The sequence below is a fragment of the Calidris pugnax genome, unplaced genomic scaffold (genome assembly GCF_001431845.1).
Source record: "Calidris pugnax isolate Ruff unplaced genomic scaffold, ASM143184v1 scaffold70, whole genome shotgun sequence".
Taxonomy (NCBI): Eukaryota; Metazoa; Chordata; class Aves; order Charadriiformes; family Scolopacidae; genus Calidris; species Calidris pugnax.
In genome coordinates, this window is record NW_015090862.1 from 1,825,015 (window position 1) to 1,843,859 (window position 18,845).

At 37.5% G+C, this 18,845-nt stretch overlaps 1 protein-coding gene across 9 annotated transcripts in view; it reads left to right on the forward strand.

Annotated features, from left to right (window-relative positions):
- The first annotated feature begins 10 nt into the window (after window positions 1–10).
- HERC1 (HECT and RLD domain containing E3 ubiquitin protein ligase family member 1) overlaps window positions 11–18,845 on the forward strand; it is a 94,854-nt gene continuing 76,019 nt past the window's right edge. For all 9 annotated transcript variants that reach the window (XM_014944507.1, XM_014944515.1, XM_014944510.1 and 6 more), the window contains exons 1-2: window positions 11–114; window positions 17,258–18,213. In XM_014944507.1, the coding sequence (XP_014799993.1) occupies window positions 17,284–18,213 (930 nt within the window). In that variant the 5' untranslated portion in view covers window positions 11–114; window positions 17,258–17,283. The remainder of the gene's footprint in view (window positions 115–17,257; window positions 18,214–18,845) is intronic.

Here is an 18,845-nt window from a genome sequence, read left to right on the forward strand (position 1 = left end):
CGCGTCATGTTTTCTCTTTGACAAGCCGCCGTCGCCGTTGGTGCCGCAGGAAAGGACGCGGCTCCCGGCGGGGACTCGCCGCTTGCCCCGGCCTCGCGGAAAACCTGGACTAAGGTCCGTCGCCTCCCCCCCTTCCCCCCGCGCTGCCCGGTGAGCGCTCGGCTGCGGGGGGCTGGCGAGCCCGGGCCCCGGTGCGGAGAGGGGTGGGAGGCCTGGGCGAGCCCGTGGCGGGCGGGGGAGGGGGGCTCTCCTCGGCGCCGCTCGCCACCGAAATAAACCGGCGCTCGGGGCGGGAGCGGCTGCGGCCCCGCTGCACCCCGGCACGGCCCCCCCCGCTCTGTCATGCGGGGGCGGCTGAACCCCTTGTGCCGCCGAGGGGTGGCTGGGGGGGCGCAGGGAGGCGAGGCCGCAGCTCTGGCCACGGGCGTCTGCGAAGGGGGGAAGGTGCAGGCGGGGATGGAGAAACGGGGGAGGCAGGTGGGGCCGGTCAGATGGCAGTGCTCTGTTGCTGGGGGTGAGAGATCGACGGGCGTCCAGCAGCTCTTCTTCCTTTGTAGGGAAGGGCGGAGGGGGCTTTTTGTGCCTTTTCAAAGCAGTATAAACTATGCAAAATCTGCGTTGTGCTTCGGCTGAGATCCTCGGAGCCTGTGCTTTTTTCCCCTTGAGCCTCATGAATGCGGTTGTAGCGTGGCTGTGCATTCTTCCCCTGTGTTAAATGCATCTCTGGCCGTGTGGATCCTAGGTGGATCTGGCTGGTGTCACAAAATTCCATCTGAAATTTGTCATGTTGGCCTTTATCAACCATATATGACTGTAGGTGTTCCATGTGTCTGCAGACCTGTCATCTGAATTGCATCGTCTCCCTGTGGCTTATTTGCTCCTTCTTATTTGCAGTACTGAAAAATTATATGAATGCTTTTACTTAGAGATTAGTTATTTTGTATTCTGAAGTGATGTCCTAGCAGGTGGTTGTTGGTGTTTGGTTTGTTTTATTTTTTTAAACTGTGTACAGTTAATTTCTTTTAGATGTTACTGTATACGAGCTGCTTTTCACATTTTTTAGGGACAGAAGCCTATTGTTATGCTCTATCCCTTTGACAGTGTATGTAGGAAAGGTTTATGTGCACTTGGTAAAACATCTTCTGTTGTTTTAGACCTGTTTTTCATGTCACATATTCTAAGTCAATTGTTGCTTCGTGGACTGCTTAATTTGCTGTAGCTGGGACCATGTGCTCTGTATACATGCGTACATATTACATACATGTATGTGTATATATATACATGTGTATATATTGTGAAATGGACTTGATCAGATTTGTAGTTTAGCGAAGTGTTGAAGGCATTGAATGCTGTTACTTCGTAACAAAACCTCAAAGCTATAAATGAGCACATACTGAATTTAATGCTCCTTGTTAGAGGCCCCATATCAACCACATCTTCTCCATTGCATAGGGATGTGGGACTGTGGAGGACTTGGATCTCAGGATTGAGTCTCACGTAATTATGGGAAAAATATAATAGACGTTTAATCTGGAAAGGTAGTTTTTGTACCTGGTCAGCCTGCTACTGCTTCCCAATATTCGAAGAGGAATCTATTAACTTTGAATGGAAGATTAAAAGCTGCACAATGTTAATATGCTACAGGACAGAAGAAGGGCATTGCCAGTCTCCTGCATCCTTGCACTTACAAAGAATTTGTTAGGTGCCTTTGTACATACTAGCTGTCTCTCAGAATGAAACATATTAGGGCTCCAAGTATAAACAAACTTGTATACGTTTGAGGCTTTCCTGTCAGAACCTATGATCTTATTTAAATGTATTGTGTATGTTTTGTTCATTGTCTTAACATTAATGGTAACATGGTTTTGTGGCTGGAGGTGTTGACTTTTTTCTGCAAGCTATGTAAAGCTTGTATTGATATTGAATTGTTAATAAGAATAACAGGGATATAAAGTCTTTGACTTATTTTTGCTGAAAGACTTCTTGGCATAGTAACAATATAACACAGCATGTTTATGCATTTATTCCTTGAATTGAAAGATAGTTTACCACTGAAAGCTTTTTCTTCTGCTATTTCAGAAGTTAGTTAAATGGATATTAGTTGATTTGGAAAGGGTTTAAGGAGTATAACTAAAAATCTCAGTTGTTTTTTGTCTTTAATTTGCCAATTTCAGAGTGCCGTAGTCTTCCTTTTTTCAAGATACCAGTGCAGGAGTGCTCTATGTGTTTTGAAGTGTCAGTGATGACTGGAGTGGGACCATTTTACAGAAGGAAAAACTACATGTGAAATGTAGTCTTTGTATTTTGGTAGTAAAATTAAAAGTATATAGATGTAAATACTTTTGTTTAAGACCCACTCAGTATTCCAATCTTTCTTTCCATTTTTAATGTAATTATTCTTGTAATTTTCATGGGGTAGAGAAGCATTTTTATTCCCATTTTAGAAATAAATAATGGAGACAAAAATCCTATGTGTTTCAAGAAGACTTAGTGGAGAAGGCATTTGAGTTCTCGTTAGAGGTTGTTACGAAGTCATTATCCTTTCAATACAACAGTCTTCATTTAGGTACTGTACAGACACTCTGCCTTTCTCTGTTTATAAAACTTAAAACATTTTTATCTTGTGCAGTATGTTTTAGTTAAACGTAGGGTGCGTTTGTCAATAGCTGATTTGACTTCCTGGCATCAAAGTCATCTTAGTGAGTTGTAAGTACTGTGTTGGTTATGTTTCTTTCTTTCGATTGCTTCTCAGAAGTACTCAAACTCTGAAACTGCTGGCAGGTTTTCTTTTTTTCTTTCTCCCTGTAGTGGTTGACAGTTCAACCACTAGTTTTGAATGTTCCATTCAAAACTAGTAGGTGTTTTCTCTTTAAAAACCTCTAAAGTAGCCCTTAAAACAAAGCTCTAGCTTCCTAGGGCTGCTGAAGTAACTGGCAGCATGTTGCAGCTGCTTACTTTGCATCATAGTAACTTCATAGTAACCCTTGTAACTTCTCAAGATGAAAAAAAAAACCCCAAAACCAAACCAGCCGGAACCCAGTGGCCATGGAATTTGCCAGTCAACAGCAAGAGTAATTGTGGCCTGGGAACTGGCCAGGTATATTCTCTGGCCTTGACTGCCTGTTGTGATGGACCTGATGTCATCAAGTTAGTTGGGAGTATGTTCAGGTGGCTCAAGCAATCATATTCTCTGCTGGAAACCAGAATTAATTTACTGTTTAAAGAAGAGCCTACAGTTTGAGTCCTCCTTACTAGTAATACTTTTTTTGCTGTCAGTGCTACATAGTACAGAATTTTCATCCTCAAATGTTTCCTCAAAAGTGCACAGATTTATACAATAAAAGTTTATTTTTCAGTTAGTTATACTGGGAGTACTCTCAGTCAAGAAATGGAAATCGTAACACAAGGTGTATGCTTTGCTTATTTGGCGTTTAAGTTGCTCTTGAGTACTTTTTTTTTTTTTACTCTCTGAAATAAGAAAATGCATATTAAAGCAGAAAAAATGGGCTCAATTGTTTTTTAAAGTAAAATTGCCTACACCTTATTCACTGTGTTCCAGAGAGAGAAGTGATTCAACAATGTGCTAAGGGGACTATCAAATAATTAGGTTGTAAGTCACCTCTGGATTTCATACAGTCATAGAATGGTTTGGGTTTGAAGGAACCCTTCAAGGTCATCTAATCCAATCCCCCTGCCACAGGCAGGGATATCTTTCACTAGATTGGGTTGCTCACAGCCCTGTCCAACCTGATGTCAGATACTTCCAATGATGGGCCATCTACTGCCTTCCTGGACAACCTGTTCCAGGGTCTCACCGCCCTCATTCTAAAAAAAAATCTTCTTAATAGCCAATGTAAACCTACCCTTTTTCAGTTTAAAACCATTATCCCTTGTCCTGTCACTAGAGGCCTGGATAAAAAGTTCCTCTCCATCTTTCTCATATGGCCTCTTTATATATATAGAATGGCTGCAGTCCACCTCTCTGTTTATATCAAAGCTAACTTGAAAGTTAAATGAGATTACTGATCTGGTTGAATTTTGAATTATCTATACATATGCAGATTTTGCAGTCTCCTATTCCTATTGACTTTCTCAATTTAAAATCGTGATTACTACTAAATACATCTTGATAATTTTTCTAGTTTTTACAAGAACATGTCTGTTGCTGTGTCTTGTGGTGGTTACAAATATTACGACTACATGTTAGTAGTAGTACGAGTTAGTAGAAGTACAAGTGATCATACCTTTGGGAAAGAGTGATAGTAGTGAAACATCACCAGGGATTCCAGCCCTTTCCCAATGCAAGGTCAGGCACCTTTCTTCCCTCAAATTGTTGGAATGTATTTGATGCATGAGGATATCTGCTTCTCAGCTCCTCTTTTTACTGACTGCTTTTGATGATTACATATGTGGACTGTCTTCTACTTTCTCTGCTTTTGTTTCAGTATGCTTTTATGCATCTGAAGAAATAATGCATTAAATTGATTTTTGTAAGTTTCCCTGCTGAATAGTAATAAACCTGTATGTCTCTTCTGCTTGAGTAGGTTTTACACAGCACCCAAGGATGTAAGAGTTTATGTTCACTAACCGTGATGAGGTTTTTGTATCACTTTCTTTATAAACACAAGGGCAAGAGATCAAATAGATTTAATTTCTTAACAGCTTAAAAATAACTTTGTCCTTTTGTCTGTCTCCCAAATGATTTTGGGAGTGACCAGTTGTGACCAGCTGAATGCATAGGGTTATATTGGTTTCAGTAGTAGACCTGATAATGAATAAATAATCCTAAAGGAACCTAAAATCATATAGAAAGATGAGATTTGGAAGAATACCAGTAGAACCTCAGTATGGCTTACCTGGTAACTATTATGAAGCTAGGTGGAATTCAGTGTTTGGAAGGAAAAGTTGATAGTTGGCTGCAAAATTAATCTGAATTAGGGTATCAGTAATTTCGTTTCCGTATACTGAGCAGAAGGCTAATACAAGGAGGAAAGATAGTGGTTGTTGTGACCAATAGAGACAGAGGTTCAGATAAATCCATTAATGTTAGTGTGTATTTCATTGGAACGTTTTTCTTACAAGTGAAGAACAATCTGCTGGAGCTGCTGTTCTTGCTTGCTCTTTCTGGTTTAGTTCGTTTGGTCATTGTCTTGCTGTTCCAGATTTGTAGGAGACCATGGCTTATTTTTTCTGCATTGTTTTACTGTTCATTTCCTATTATGTAGGACCTGTCACTTTTTCCTTTTTTTCTACTACTAATGTCTCCTTTTGTCTCTAGTTTCAATTCTCTGTTATTTTGTAATAATTTCTCCAGTGTCAGTATTTTCTAATTTATCATTTTCTCTTTTTCTTTCCCGTAACTTCACATTCACCTCACATCTCTCATGACACTGCATATGGACTAAACGTCTTGGCCAAAAAGAACATTTGAGGAACATTACCTTGCACAGTGATGTACAGCGCTTTTTGGCATGAGTAAAATATTGAACAAATAACTCCTTTAGGCAACATTATGTCTTTGGTTTCAACTGTCGTAGTTTGCCCTGGCCATGAGTAATATGGAACATCTTGCGGATTTTGCATTGCTTGTAGGTTTTACATTGTTGGCCTATGACAAGGAAGGATTTTAATTAATTTATATATTCCTGGTTTCTAAATTAACCTTTCAAGAAAACCACTGAAAATGTTTTTCTGAGCCCTGATATCTGGTGTTAAGTCGTATGGTCAACCCTTATTTATGAAAAAAAGGAAAGCAAATCAAACAGTTTGCTTTTCTTTTCGTTGTACTTTCAGATTGTAGAACTTTAATAAGGATTGCAAGAATTGCTGCATTCTGATGGTTGGTAGCATGTGAAGCGTGATTCTTACTGGGACTTTGTGCCTTCTTTATAAAAAGTATGAAAGACTGGAATGGTAAAAAGTTCAGGTAATTTTTATGGCATGTTAGGGCTGGAGCTCAGCAAAACTAGGAAACAGTCCTCCTGTCGCACAAATTCAAGTTCCATCTGTATCTTGAATTCCACGTTCAGTTCTGGAGTCAAAATGCAGATGGACATAATGATGCTACGAGTATGTCTTTATGTCAGTATAGCCAATCAGAGAGCAATAAAGGAGCTAGGAAAGAGGCAAAGGAATATGGCATGGATGGTTGGAGGTATGTGGTGCTGCTGTGGAAAGTTGGTGTGTCTTTGTTTCAGTCCTGCAGAGGAGAAATAAAATAACCACATTTTTTTGTGTGTCAGTTGCATTAGGAGTTGGACAGAATATTGAGATAATAATTTAGTAGAATTAGATACAGAATAAAGACTTTGGTTGACTTAAGAATGTTGCATTTATGCGAATTAACAAAATAATTTATAAGGGTTCTAAGTGCTTATGCCATAAAACTAAGATGTTGCAACTTTGAAGAGATTCCACTTGTATAATGGAATTGTATTATTATCATCAAAGTGAGGCAGTAAATAAAAACATATTGCATCAGATTTTCAGTCATATTTCAAATAAATTAACTGTTCCAGACCTGTGATCAGCTACGTATACAGAACTTCTGCTTTCTTAAGAACCTATATAAAACAACGTACAGGGAAAAAGAAGTTTTTAAATAGGCAGTCTTGCTTGAAGTGAATGAATTTAATTATATTCTTAAAAAGCTAGTAGAATTACTTGATTATTCTGATTGTGAAGTCTTTCCTGAGTTTTGTGTGAGCCACAAAAAAGCTTGATTTTTCTGCCTCATCTGCAGAAATGATTTCTCACTGTAGCAAACAAAGATTTAACTACTCTTAGCAATATTGAAGAGCTGTAGTGCGCCCTGGCTGCCATCTGTTTAAATATTAAGTTTTCTAATCCTTTTCAGAAACCACCCAGGTGACATCATGCTTAAAGTACCTCTAGCACAGTTTACTCTAGGACCACTCATGTTGAAAATAGTAAATGAAATTGCTGTGAACTTGAGAAAGATCACTGTCAGTGAACACACGCTGGAGAACTCTGTCCTTTAGAAATACACAAATCTATTTCCCTTATTTGTTAAAGTGTTGGGTTTTTTTTTGTGGTAGTGTTTTTTTTTCTTGCACTCTGTTTAGAAAGTATCTTTACATATCCATTGTGAAGGGTGATACAACATTACTGTGAGGCAGTAACTAGAATTCAAGTGTGTGAATTTCACGACCCGCTCTTTGCGTGTTCTTTAGTTTTGCTGTTTCCTGCCTTTGATTTGACTGTACAGACGTCCACCTTCTTGTGTTACAAGCTTTTGTAATGAGGTTTCCATGAAATAAAGTTAAATGTAGTCAGCGTTTTACAAAGGTTGATGGAATTGCTAATTGCTGAGAGGGGAGCGCGAGCGAGTGCTTCAGAGGTTTATTTTTCCTCTGAGAAATCTCCTAATCTTTAGGACATGTAATGTTTGCAGCTTTATAGGTGCTGTTTTTCAAGAGCTTTACAGAAAATAAAGCTTTTGACTGCTTTTGTAGCAGTTCTGAGAGTCTGAGCACTTAGCTTCTGTCAGAATAATTGTTTTTGCCTGTGCTTGATTTCTGCTATAGTCAGACTAAGATAAAGAAAAATGTGGTAATATGTAGCTTCCTTAAATTCTGACCTTGTTAATATCTTCAGTGCGTGTGCTAGAGTCACTGGTTTAAGAAAATGTATTTTCTTCATACTGATTGAAGGTACTGTATCTCACTTTATGCGTATTGATTCTCAGATTGTGGTTCTTCAAGTGGTGCCGTCTTCATGTTTTCAGAATTCAGAAGCTTCTGGATTATACTTAGATGTTTTTTTTCATTACCTTTCTAATATGTATTTTCATTTTCTAGAAATTAATCCTGGTTTTGCTACGGGATATCATTACTTAACCCTTTATAAGCACTAAAGTAATTTTCTAGCTCTTTCCACGTATCTTCTAGTGGTTGGGACAGACTGTTGAAACTGCTTGTAATTGCTTTATACCTAATACATTATTTATGTGGGGAATGAATAATCCTACATTTTATACAGTTTGCACTGTAGGGAGAAATAAAATTAACTAAAGTAGAATTTGGATAGAATGTTAAATTTCATTCTTCTACTATTGTAAGGGTTGCTCAAATCTTGTTATAATTCCAAGTGATAGTATCTATGTATTTTCTCTGCAGAAACATTGTACTAACTTACTGTTGAGTCATAATACTGCTTCCTACAACACACGATTCTTTCCTCTTATTTCTCTGACTGACATGCCATGTTTTTTCCGAGCAGAAGAATATGACAGTGTTTTCCAAATCTTCAAATAAGAGGCTCCTGTTTCGTATACATTTATAGTTGTAGGAGTTCATAGCGGTGACCTGGTGTTGAACCTTCCTCAGTTGTATAACTTGTGATGAGATACTTGTGTTAAAGAGATGGACCTTGTACAAGACACAATGTTTCTAGTATTTTTGATTGTCCTAAATAAATATTTGCAAAATCTCTTAATCTGTTTTTTATTTTGAAATGACAACAACAAAAAGTAAATGGTAGATTTGTGCTCTGCTTTCTGTTTGAGTGTCAGATGGCAAAAATGCAATCAAATTTGGTTACTGGGATGTAGTAGTATTATTTGAGAGAAAAGTAGCAGAGAAATAGACTTTCTTGAGCCATAGAAAACTTTGAAACTTATTATAGTGTTAGTAGAAGAATGGTTTATTTTTATTTTTTTTTTAAAGTTTGAAAATCTCCATGAACTCTGACAAGTGATGCCTAGAGACTAGGTTAAAATACATTCCCCTTTTTTACTGTGTCCATTTAATAACATTTATAAAAAGGCAAAATTGCTTTATATTCTCTGTATGACAGTGTTTACTTGTTGGGATCTTCTACACAGGCAGGAAAGCACAAAGTTGTAAAATAACAGTTAAGCAGGAAGATAGAGGTATATACAGGCAATGGGAAATCACTGTGCTTTTAAGGCTGAGCTACATTTCTGAGTTGTTTGTTTAATTTTTTCTTTCGGCAGTGTAAGCGGCAGTTTTATCTTCTTCCTTCCTATCTGTGAACTTGTATTATTACTGAAATTCTTGATGGAACACCAATGATTACCCACATTAGGCAATGAGATAGAATGACTGTTGGAGATCATGATACTTAAAAAAAAAAAAAACACAACAAAAAGCACCCTAAAACGAACTCCTCCCTTCCACACTTTCAGGTACTTTCTGTCTGTTGATAAGCTGAATGTGTATACTAAGAACTGAAAAAACAAAGCACGTTTCATGGGGAAACCATGCTGTTACATTCCCTACTTTTTGAAATAGTAAGATAATATTCCTGTCTTTTACTTTCTAACGATCATTTAGAGTTACCTGGTTTGAGTAGCCTAGAGCTGTTCCTTATATTCCTGTTCCTCCCTCAAAAAGATACTACTGTGTGTGCTGTAATAGCTTTATATAGCTTCTGTCCCATCTCCACCTTTCTTTAATTTGTCACAGCAATCTTTCTCTTGGATCTACACACTACACCTTCTCAGTATTATCATTAATTTATTTATTTATTTAATCTAAACCCTAGAAGGGAGTTTCCTGTTTACTTATATTAGGATAAATTTGTCAGCTGTGTGGAGGCATTTTTTTGGTGACAAATTCAAGTATCTCACATAATTTCCAAGCTGACATGGAAAGGGAAGACTGTGGAAATTCTTCTGGGAAGTTGTGTATACATTCTGTCCAGGGCCAGTCTTTCTTGCTAAGCTCAGAAAAAAGGACCTTTATAACCTTATAAGCTTTGATCTTCAGCCCCATGTTAAAGTCCTTCTAAAATTGTTGTTATTATTATTCCTCCCCCCACCCTTGGAATATAGGAATATGTGCTGCACTTTCCAAATTCTGAAGTCCTTTGACTGTGTTGAAATGGAGAACTTCTCTTATTATCCTGTTTTAGAATGTTTTTTTTCCTCCTTTTACTGAGTTGTTCTCATACCTGCATTTGAAGATGATCAAAGCTGTCCCACTTACCTCAAAGTGAGAAGACCTAAATACTTCTTGGTTTCCAGAAGCTGTAGTAAAAATCTGAAAAAAAATTCATTCTTAGAGATTTGACAGTCTTTATTTCTGAGCCAACCAAGTGGATTTATGAGAACTCTTTAGTATTTGCTTTGTTCCCCTTCTAGAAAAATCTACATTTTCCGTAGATAATTTAGGAGGTGGTAATAAGTGGCTGGAAAACTTAACTGTTACTTTCCAGTCCCATTTTACCTTTTGTATGGCACACTATATAAACGCAAAAATACATTTTACATAATTTTCCCTATATTTTTACTTTGATGTTAACTGTGGCATTTTGAAAGCATAGTTCCACTTTTGAAAAGAAATAGTTGTTATACAGGATTTACTTGTGCTTCAGACATATATAGATGAAATACTGAAATATTTATAGTATATACTGTAAATACTGAAATATATATATTTACATATATATAAAAACCACCGAAACATTTGTAGTGCATGCAGTCAGTGGCTTGGTATTGTATATATAAAATAAACAAACTGGGATTAATTGCAAGATCAAGTTCCTCTTTCTGTCTGAGTGTTTAAATTGCTGTGGTGACAGAGAGAAGAAAGGAGCAGTATTTATAGTTTATCATTTCATAATTTATGTCCGTTTTGTGGAAATAACTTGTAAATTTAGTTATCAGATGCAGAGACTGCATCTCCAGTCTTTGATTTTATTCTTATTTAAGACATAGGGGTAGTTTTTATTCCCTTAGAAAATATGCAGATTTCCTCAGTAAAAGCATTTACTATTTGACCAGTTTCATTAATGATATAAACCTCGCCTCAATTGAAAGCTTATTTATTCAATATTCTATTGTACTTAATGATTACTTGCAACAAGCCTTTCACGTTTCAATCATGTGATTTATTAGCTATTTTAGGCAAGCTTACATCTCAAAAACGAATGCTTTAAGTCATCTGTAAGAACTACCTGGTGGTTTCAGGCTGAATTAATTCCTAATTAAGAAAACCAAACTGTTTAGTAACACTGAGTATTTTAAATTATTTAGAAATGTTTGCAAGGCTACTAAAGACTGCATTCTCTGCCTGAAATATGACAACTTTCCTCCTTTTCTCTGTATTTTAACTCAAAAAGGAAGATCTTAAATGTATTAATTATTATTAGCATTTACTTTGTCTTGCTGACAAACACTTGCAGGGTTTTGGTTTTGGGGTTTGTTGTGTGGTTTTTTTCCTGGATGCAGCAGACGCTGTCTAAACTGAAACCTCTTTAAAATAGTCATGTAAGTAAATAGATTAACAGAAATATATGGAAAAAGGGGAAAATTGAAGTTATTGTATACTTTCATTTTCTCTGACTTCTTGATCATGTGGAAGTGTGTGCTGACTGTTTAATTATTATAATATCATAATGCTTAGAAATGCTTGTAAGTTGACGTATTTGAATTTGAAATGTAGCCTGTTATCTTTTTGTGCTTACTAATTATTGCAAGATGTGAAGATTTTAATCCCGAACTTAGAATTTGAGTGATAATAGCATGACATAATTTGTGTATTTGGTGTCAATTAGTTTGTTTACATAATGGGGAAAGCCCTGAACAGAGCATAAGAGGTAGCTGCTTTGTACAGAATCTGAAACACGGGGGGATGATAATTCATTGTACAGCGAGATGTAGCTTCAGAAGATGTAGGTTCCTCTTTGGGTGCATTTTAAATGGTGGACTGAGAAAAGGGAAAAGAATCTTGACTATGTAGCAGGTAAGTTCCATGTTTCTTATAACATGAAGAGAGACCTCTCTTAAGCATACTTTCTTTTGTTACTTCAATATTCTACTCTCCTTTTAGCTCAGAGAAAAAAACACCCTTGGTTATGTTCCTCTTGTTTTCACACACTTCAATTTAAAGTTCTTTTCTTCTCATTCCCTTTCATATGATGTAAGAAAAAACAGCTGTTTGTCCCAATTGAAGGGTAACTAAGAGCTTGCTTTATTCTACACTTTGCAAATATACCAGTGGAGTATTTGGTGGATCTGAGCCTTCGGTTCAGTTGTAGAGTCTGCAGCACTATCTGTGACTCACAGAGCTATTAAGCATTATTTTTCCCTCAGCTTTACCAGTAGTTTCTAAGAGGGTGGTGGACAAATGCCTTTTCCTTCATCTTCTGTTCGGTAGCAGTTCTTTTTTTGAACTGTCAGTAGTATTGGCAGGTTTCTGAATCTTCCTTCTAGCATTTGTGAATGAAAACCGCTTTCTTAGCAGGTGTTAAGTTGCATGAGAAATACCCAAATTCTTTTGTCCAAATAATGGTTATAAGGAATGCAGTGGACCTTTGACCTTGCCCTGGGTTTTGCTGAAGGTAGTATCATGCTTCGGTCTTTGCTTTACTTTATTTCATGCTCCTTGCTTACTCCTGGTGTAATAATGTTCCTTTGGCTACACTTCATTAGTGTTTCCACTTAAATGTGTTCTAGAATTTATTTATTATTTTTTTTCCTCACAGAGTCGTCAACTCTTAGGCAGAGATTTTCCAGATTGGTTTCAAACTTAATAATTCTGAGTTAGGGAACAAACTCTGAAGGCAGTCTTAGTTACCTTCAGGTTTATTCTACTGCAGCTCAAGTTGCTGACACTGCTATTTTGAACAAGATTCTACGTCCGGCATATATCAAACTCGTTATTTAGGGTTTGATATTTTCATTTTGTCGTAACTGCTCTTCTGAGTTAGCGAACAAACTCTGAAGGCAGTCTTAGTTACCTAATTCTGAGTTAGGGAACAAACTCTGAAGGCAGTCTTAGTTACCTTCAGGTTTATTCTACTGCAGCTCAAGTTGCTGACACTGCTATTTTGAACAAGATTCTACGTCCGGCATATATCAAACTCGTTATTTAGGGTTTGATATTTTCATTTTGTCGTAACTGCTCTTTGGAGTAAATGTTTGCAATAGGAGTTAAATTTGGTAAGACTGTCCTATAATTCTTATTCAGCTATGAGTTTTAAGTCCATTTTAGTGCTTACTGATCAGCAACAGTGAAATATATGTGGGCATTTATAGCCCCAAAAATGGCTGTTTGCCAACAGGAACTGTGGTTCTAAAAGATATGACAAATGAATTTTGTTGCAAATTCTCATTATGTCATTTTTTAATATTTTTCTTTTTCTGAGGATGGGGAGAAAACAAGGAGTAAAGGAAGGAAAGCTGGGATTTTGTGGTTCATGTTCTGTTGATGGGAATAGATTTTTCTCCACCTGGTGCTGGACAGATACATTTTTTTTATATAAAGTAGAATATCAGAACTTTCTCTAATAATTCTAATTTTAAAACTTGTTAGGTATCTAGAAATTATGCAATGGGTAACATTCAAGCCATCATCTTGGTTAAATCCTATCTTTTTTGAACCAGTGAGAGCTGTTCATTTGGAATATTTGGAGCCTCATAATGCATAAAATGGTAGGTAGTGATTTGACAGTAGGGTAAGTTATTTTCAGATTGCTGAAAGGAATGTTTTCTCTGATTGGAGTCCCAAAATATGAAAATCTAAACACATAACAAAATGTGATAGGGCGGTTTTTAAGGAGGAACAATTGTTGCCGTTTCAAAAAGATGTTGGTTTTGGTTGGTGGTTTGTTTCTTTTTTTTGTTCTGGTGTAAATCCCAGAAAGTTCTGGAAACTTTGAATTTAAAGTGTTTTAAGTCCTCCAATGTTGAAATATTTTTATAAAACTGCTGTTGTACATTTACACTGTTTTGGGTAACTTCCTTTCTCCACCTCTTGTCACATATCTCTGCCTTCCCCCCTTGTGCTTGGGCTGGTGCTGGGCCACATGATCAGCCTGTCTGGAAAGCTGGTGGGGCTACAGGCTGGGCCCCACCTCACAACTGGTACCTTCCACATTGTCAGCTGGCCTTGTAGTGGTGAGATGTTGTAAAACATCAGTGAATATATTCATGTGGTCTTTCCAAGTCAAATGTATTTTCTTTTTGTCTGCACTTGAAATGAGGTGTCCTTGCCCATGCTCCAAAGCAATTATAAAGCTTCTGTTTGTGGTCCTTGGGCAATGAGCTGGAGGAAATAAGCCCCACCTATAAACTGTGCTAGCCATTGTTACCTAGTTTCTGGTTAACTATAGTGATAGTCTACACAGAGACAGAGATAATTTACATTTGTATTCAGAGAGCATTTTCAGGATTATATCAAATTGACTTGTTGCCATTGGTGTGTCTAGTTAAAGACTGCTACCTGTCACATCAAACCAAGTGTTATTTTCAAGATGGACCAACATAGGCTGGGCCCCACCTCACAACTGGTACCTTCCACATTGTCAGCTGGCCTTGTAGTGGTGAGATGTTGTAAAACATCAGTGAATATATTCATGTGGTCTTTCCAAGTCAAATGTATTTTCTTTTTGTCTGCACTTGAAATGAGGTGTCCTTGCCCATGCTCCAAAGCAATTATAAAGCTTCTGTTTGTGGTCCTTGGGCAATGAGCTGGAGGAAATAAGCCCCACCTATAAACTGTGCTAGCCATTGTTACCTAGTTTCTGGTTAACTATAGTGATAGTCTACACAGAGACAGAGATAATTTACATTTGTATTCAGAGAGCATTTTCAGGATTATATCAAATTGACTTGTTGCCATTGGTGTGTCTAGTTAAAGACTGCTACCTGTCACATCAAACCAAGTGTTATTTTCAAGATGGACCAACATATCTCTTTTATAAGGTGCAGTAGGAGAGTAGATCACTATTAAGAGCTCAGATTCAAGCTTTGGTCTCTATTTTTAGTGATGCATACAATGATAAGAGAAAAAAATCTATCAGTTTTCAAGAAGAGCAGCAGTATTTGCACCTTTGAGGTACATGAGCAAGTTTTAAATTTCATAATGAAGAATAGCTGGTGTAAGTACAGTGTAAGGCAAATGGATGAGTCTTGATTCAGGGAACTTCTTAATGTAGCCTCTTGAGAAGGTGCTAACTTTGTCACTGGAGACCAGAGTTTGGAAGTTTGGGTTAATTTGCCTTAGAGTTGCAATTCAGATCAAATGCTAGTTAGCAAATCCTTTCTTCCTGATAGATGAGAAAATGTTGCCTTTTCTTTGTGAAGAAGGATGTAATAATACCTGTCTGTGTCACTTGGAGGCTGAGCTGCTGGTGTGTTGTGTAGTATGAGTAATGAGAAGGTGTGTCTTGTATGAATTGCGAAGAATGCTCGCTGCCTCGGCATGATGCTTCACAGCTGTGGCTCCACTGGTTGTGTGGTGGACGTGAGTAAGGATTTTGTCTGCTGTCATACAACTGAAGTTACTTGGGCAAGGCTCACTGGGGCTCAAATAAGGCAATGAAGGTGCTAATCTATTTTGGAGAAAATTTGACTGGGATAGAAGCAGGTGTTTAATAGTACAGAATGTGGGAGGTTTGGTGGGTATATTGGAAGAAAAGCTGTAGTATAGTTCTCTATTTTTTTAAATTAGTTTTCTGGTTATTTTAAGAGTGAGATGTCAAGTCTGAGAGAGGACAAAGTTGCGTTATATGTTATCTGTTGCACTACAAGCATTGGAGCTGTAGTAAGTACATCCTCTCACTAGATGGCAGGGAGATTCCCTTCATGCCCCAGAGATTTATTTTTAAATCAGATCAAAGAGGGCTCAGACTACCAAAGAACACAAACCTGTCCTTTAGAATATTATATTATTTTTTGGTGAAATTGTCCTGAAAGAAGGACTACGTAGAGAAAATAATTTGTTTTTCCAACACTATACTCTCCCTTCTGATGGTGATCAAAGGGGACTTGCAGACTCAGATTAAATTTCAAAAAGGCCTGATATGCAGTAATTTAAGCATAACTTTTCCATCTGTTGATTTATTTTAGATTTTGAATTTTAAAACAGTGAACAGAGTTGCAGTCCTGTCTAGTTAATTGTAAACCTTGAAACTGCTTTTTACTTGAGCCGAGTTATATATGGTTTAATATCAAAGCATTCAAGTTTCACATGTTGGTTTTATAATTGAGGTTTTAGACTCGGACTGTACTGCATCTCTCAAGGAAATAAAAAGGGAAAAGCAGATCTTTCTGTTCAGTTAAATAAGCTGACTTGAGTTCAGGCAGAGCAAAAGTCAGAAGAGATGTATTCCAGGGGCCAGTGCTAGCCAAAAAAGCTTTGTGCTTTAAATGTAGGATTCCCGGGAATTTTGTAGCAGTTTTGTCATAGTGTTTCATTGAGTTTGAATCCGTGTAAAAGTGTCATGATCATAATGTGTTGGGCTTTTTTTCCTAAAATTGTCAGCAAAAAAAGATCTCTCAAACTAATGGATGACTTAGATTTGAGAGAATGTTGTAATCTGTCAAGTTGGTTTGGCAACCAATTTGAACTTTCCTGGTAAACCAGTGCTGTTGTATTATTAAATTGTCTCTTTACCACCAGATTGTTACTGATCCCTTCCTTAAAAATCCATCCTAAAAGCTTTGAATATTTTCAAAGTCATACATTAGGTAATACATTAATGTAATGCAGAATTTTTTATACTGTAAATTTTAATTGCAATAGTTGGAGTATGTACATGGCTCTGAAGAGCCTATTCACCAGATGAATAGGATCTACATAATGAGCCACTCTAGCAGTCAAACCATCTGTCCTCTTTCCCTTTAACACTCTGACATGCATTGTGAGGAGATCTCTAGTGTACCTTAGAAAGGGGAAATAGTGGCTTGTGACAGCAGGACTTAAAAATGTGTTTGACGGGTTGAGCCCTTAGTTACGGCCTCAATTAGTAGTCTTGTTTATTGTAAAATGAAGGTTTACACTGGTACTTCATTCATTGTACATGATTGTGTATGATCTTGTGCATTTTTGAAGTCTTTGTCCTCAGTTTTGCTGTCTGTAGAGAGAATACTGTTTTTTCTAGAGAATATTAAAAATGTATCTTCATTGAAACATAGCAGAATTAAATCTGCTTTCTGTGAATTTTTGTGTATATGGATTTAGAAAATGCAGACTTACACTATAATTCTTACATCATATTGAGGAAGTTGCACATACTCATGTACTTATTTGTTTAAAATTAAGAGAATATCTTTTTTAATACTACTTCTAAGCTATTCTGTTGGCATTTGATCTGAATTCCAGATTGCAGCACTTACATATGTGAAATGGCAGAAGTTTGGTAATTCTTGGTGATTAAACTTTTGCTACGTACATTCTTACAGGATTATTAGGATTTGTCCTACTGTGAGTAATAAGTTCTGTAGGTAATATTGCACACCTGTTTACAGCTTTTTTTTTATCTCCAGGACTAATGGCAAAGGAGTAAACCAACATGGCAGCGATGGTCCCACCTGTGAAGCTGAAATGGCTTGAACATCTAAACAGCTCCTGGATCACAGAAGACAGTGAATCTATTGCAACAAGGGAGGGAGTTTCTATCTTGTACGCTAAGTTAGTCAGCAATAAAGAAGTAGTGCCATTGCCCCAGCAGGTTCTGTGCCTCAAAGGACCTCAGTTACCAGATTTTGAGCGGGAGTCTCTATCTAGTGATGAACAGGACCACTACTTGGATGCCCTTCTTAGCAGCCAGCTGGCACTGGCGAAGATGGTATGCTCAGACTCTCCATTTGCTGGAGCGCTTCGAAAACGTCTCCTTGTATTGCAGCGTGTCTTCTATGCACTTTCTAATAAATATCATGATAAGGGTAAGGTGAAACAACAGCAGCATTCACCAGAAAGCAGTTCTGGATCAACAGATGTGCATTCTGTCAGTGAACGTCCTAGGTCAAGTACAGATGCACTCATAGAAATGGGGGTTCGAACTGGATTAAGCCTGCTATTTGCACTGCTAAGACAAAGCTGGATGATGCCTGCGTCAGGACCTGGCCTCAGTCTTTGCAATGATGTTATCCATACTGCAATAGAAGTCGTGAGCTCTTTACCACCTTTATCTTTAGCAAATGAAAGCAAGATTCCACCAATGGGGCTGGACTGTTTATCACAAGTAACAACGTTTCTTAAAGGAGTAACAATTCCGAACTCTGGGGCAGACACTTTAGGTCGTAGATTAGCGTCTGAATTGCTTCTTGGTTTGGCTGCCCAACGAGGTTCCTTACGGTATCTTCTTGAATGGATAGAAATGGCTCTAGGTGCTTCAGCTGTAGTAAATACCATGGAGAAAACCAAGTTGCTGCAGAGTCCAGAAGGGATGATCAGCTTTGATTGCTTTATGAGTATATTAACACAGATGCGCCGATCTTTGGTACGTATACCAGCTTTGATTTTTCTGTGTTGCAAATCTTGCATTCTTAACTTCAAATAGTTTATCAACACTAAATACCAGTTTGCTGAATAATTTGCTTAATATGTTAAAATGGGTGGTTGGATTTTTTTGGTGAAATATTTTTTTGGTATTTCCTTTGTTACCCACCATCTCTGTCTCTTCCTCCCTGCCCACCCATTTCCTCATATATAAAGGAGACAGGACAGCAATGCAATCCCAGTGTGTTAACTTTCAGTGTTATGCTCTATCTTCAGGAAAAGAATCAAGGATGTACTTGACCCACTTGCACTTTACATTTAAGTTCATAGCAAGAAAAATCAGACAGTATGGAACTGGTTTTTAGGCTTGCTTTCCTGAATTTGCTTAGAATTCAAGGTTTTCCAATATCCCTTGTTTCCTGGTCAAAGTTATTTATATTGGACATTCCTGCTCTCCAATTAACCTGGACCTCTCCTTATACATTTTTGGAGAGTCAGTAAGATTTGAGATGATTATCATTAGAAATGAATGCAATAAGAAAATGAGCAAAATTGTTTGGAAGTATGGCACGTTTCTTGTGTACAATATGCAGTCAGAATGCTAATGCACACCTCTGCCTTGTGTACTCAGAC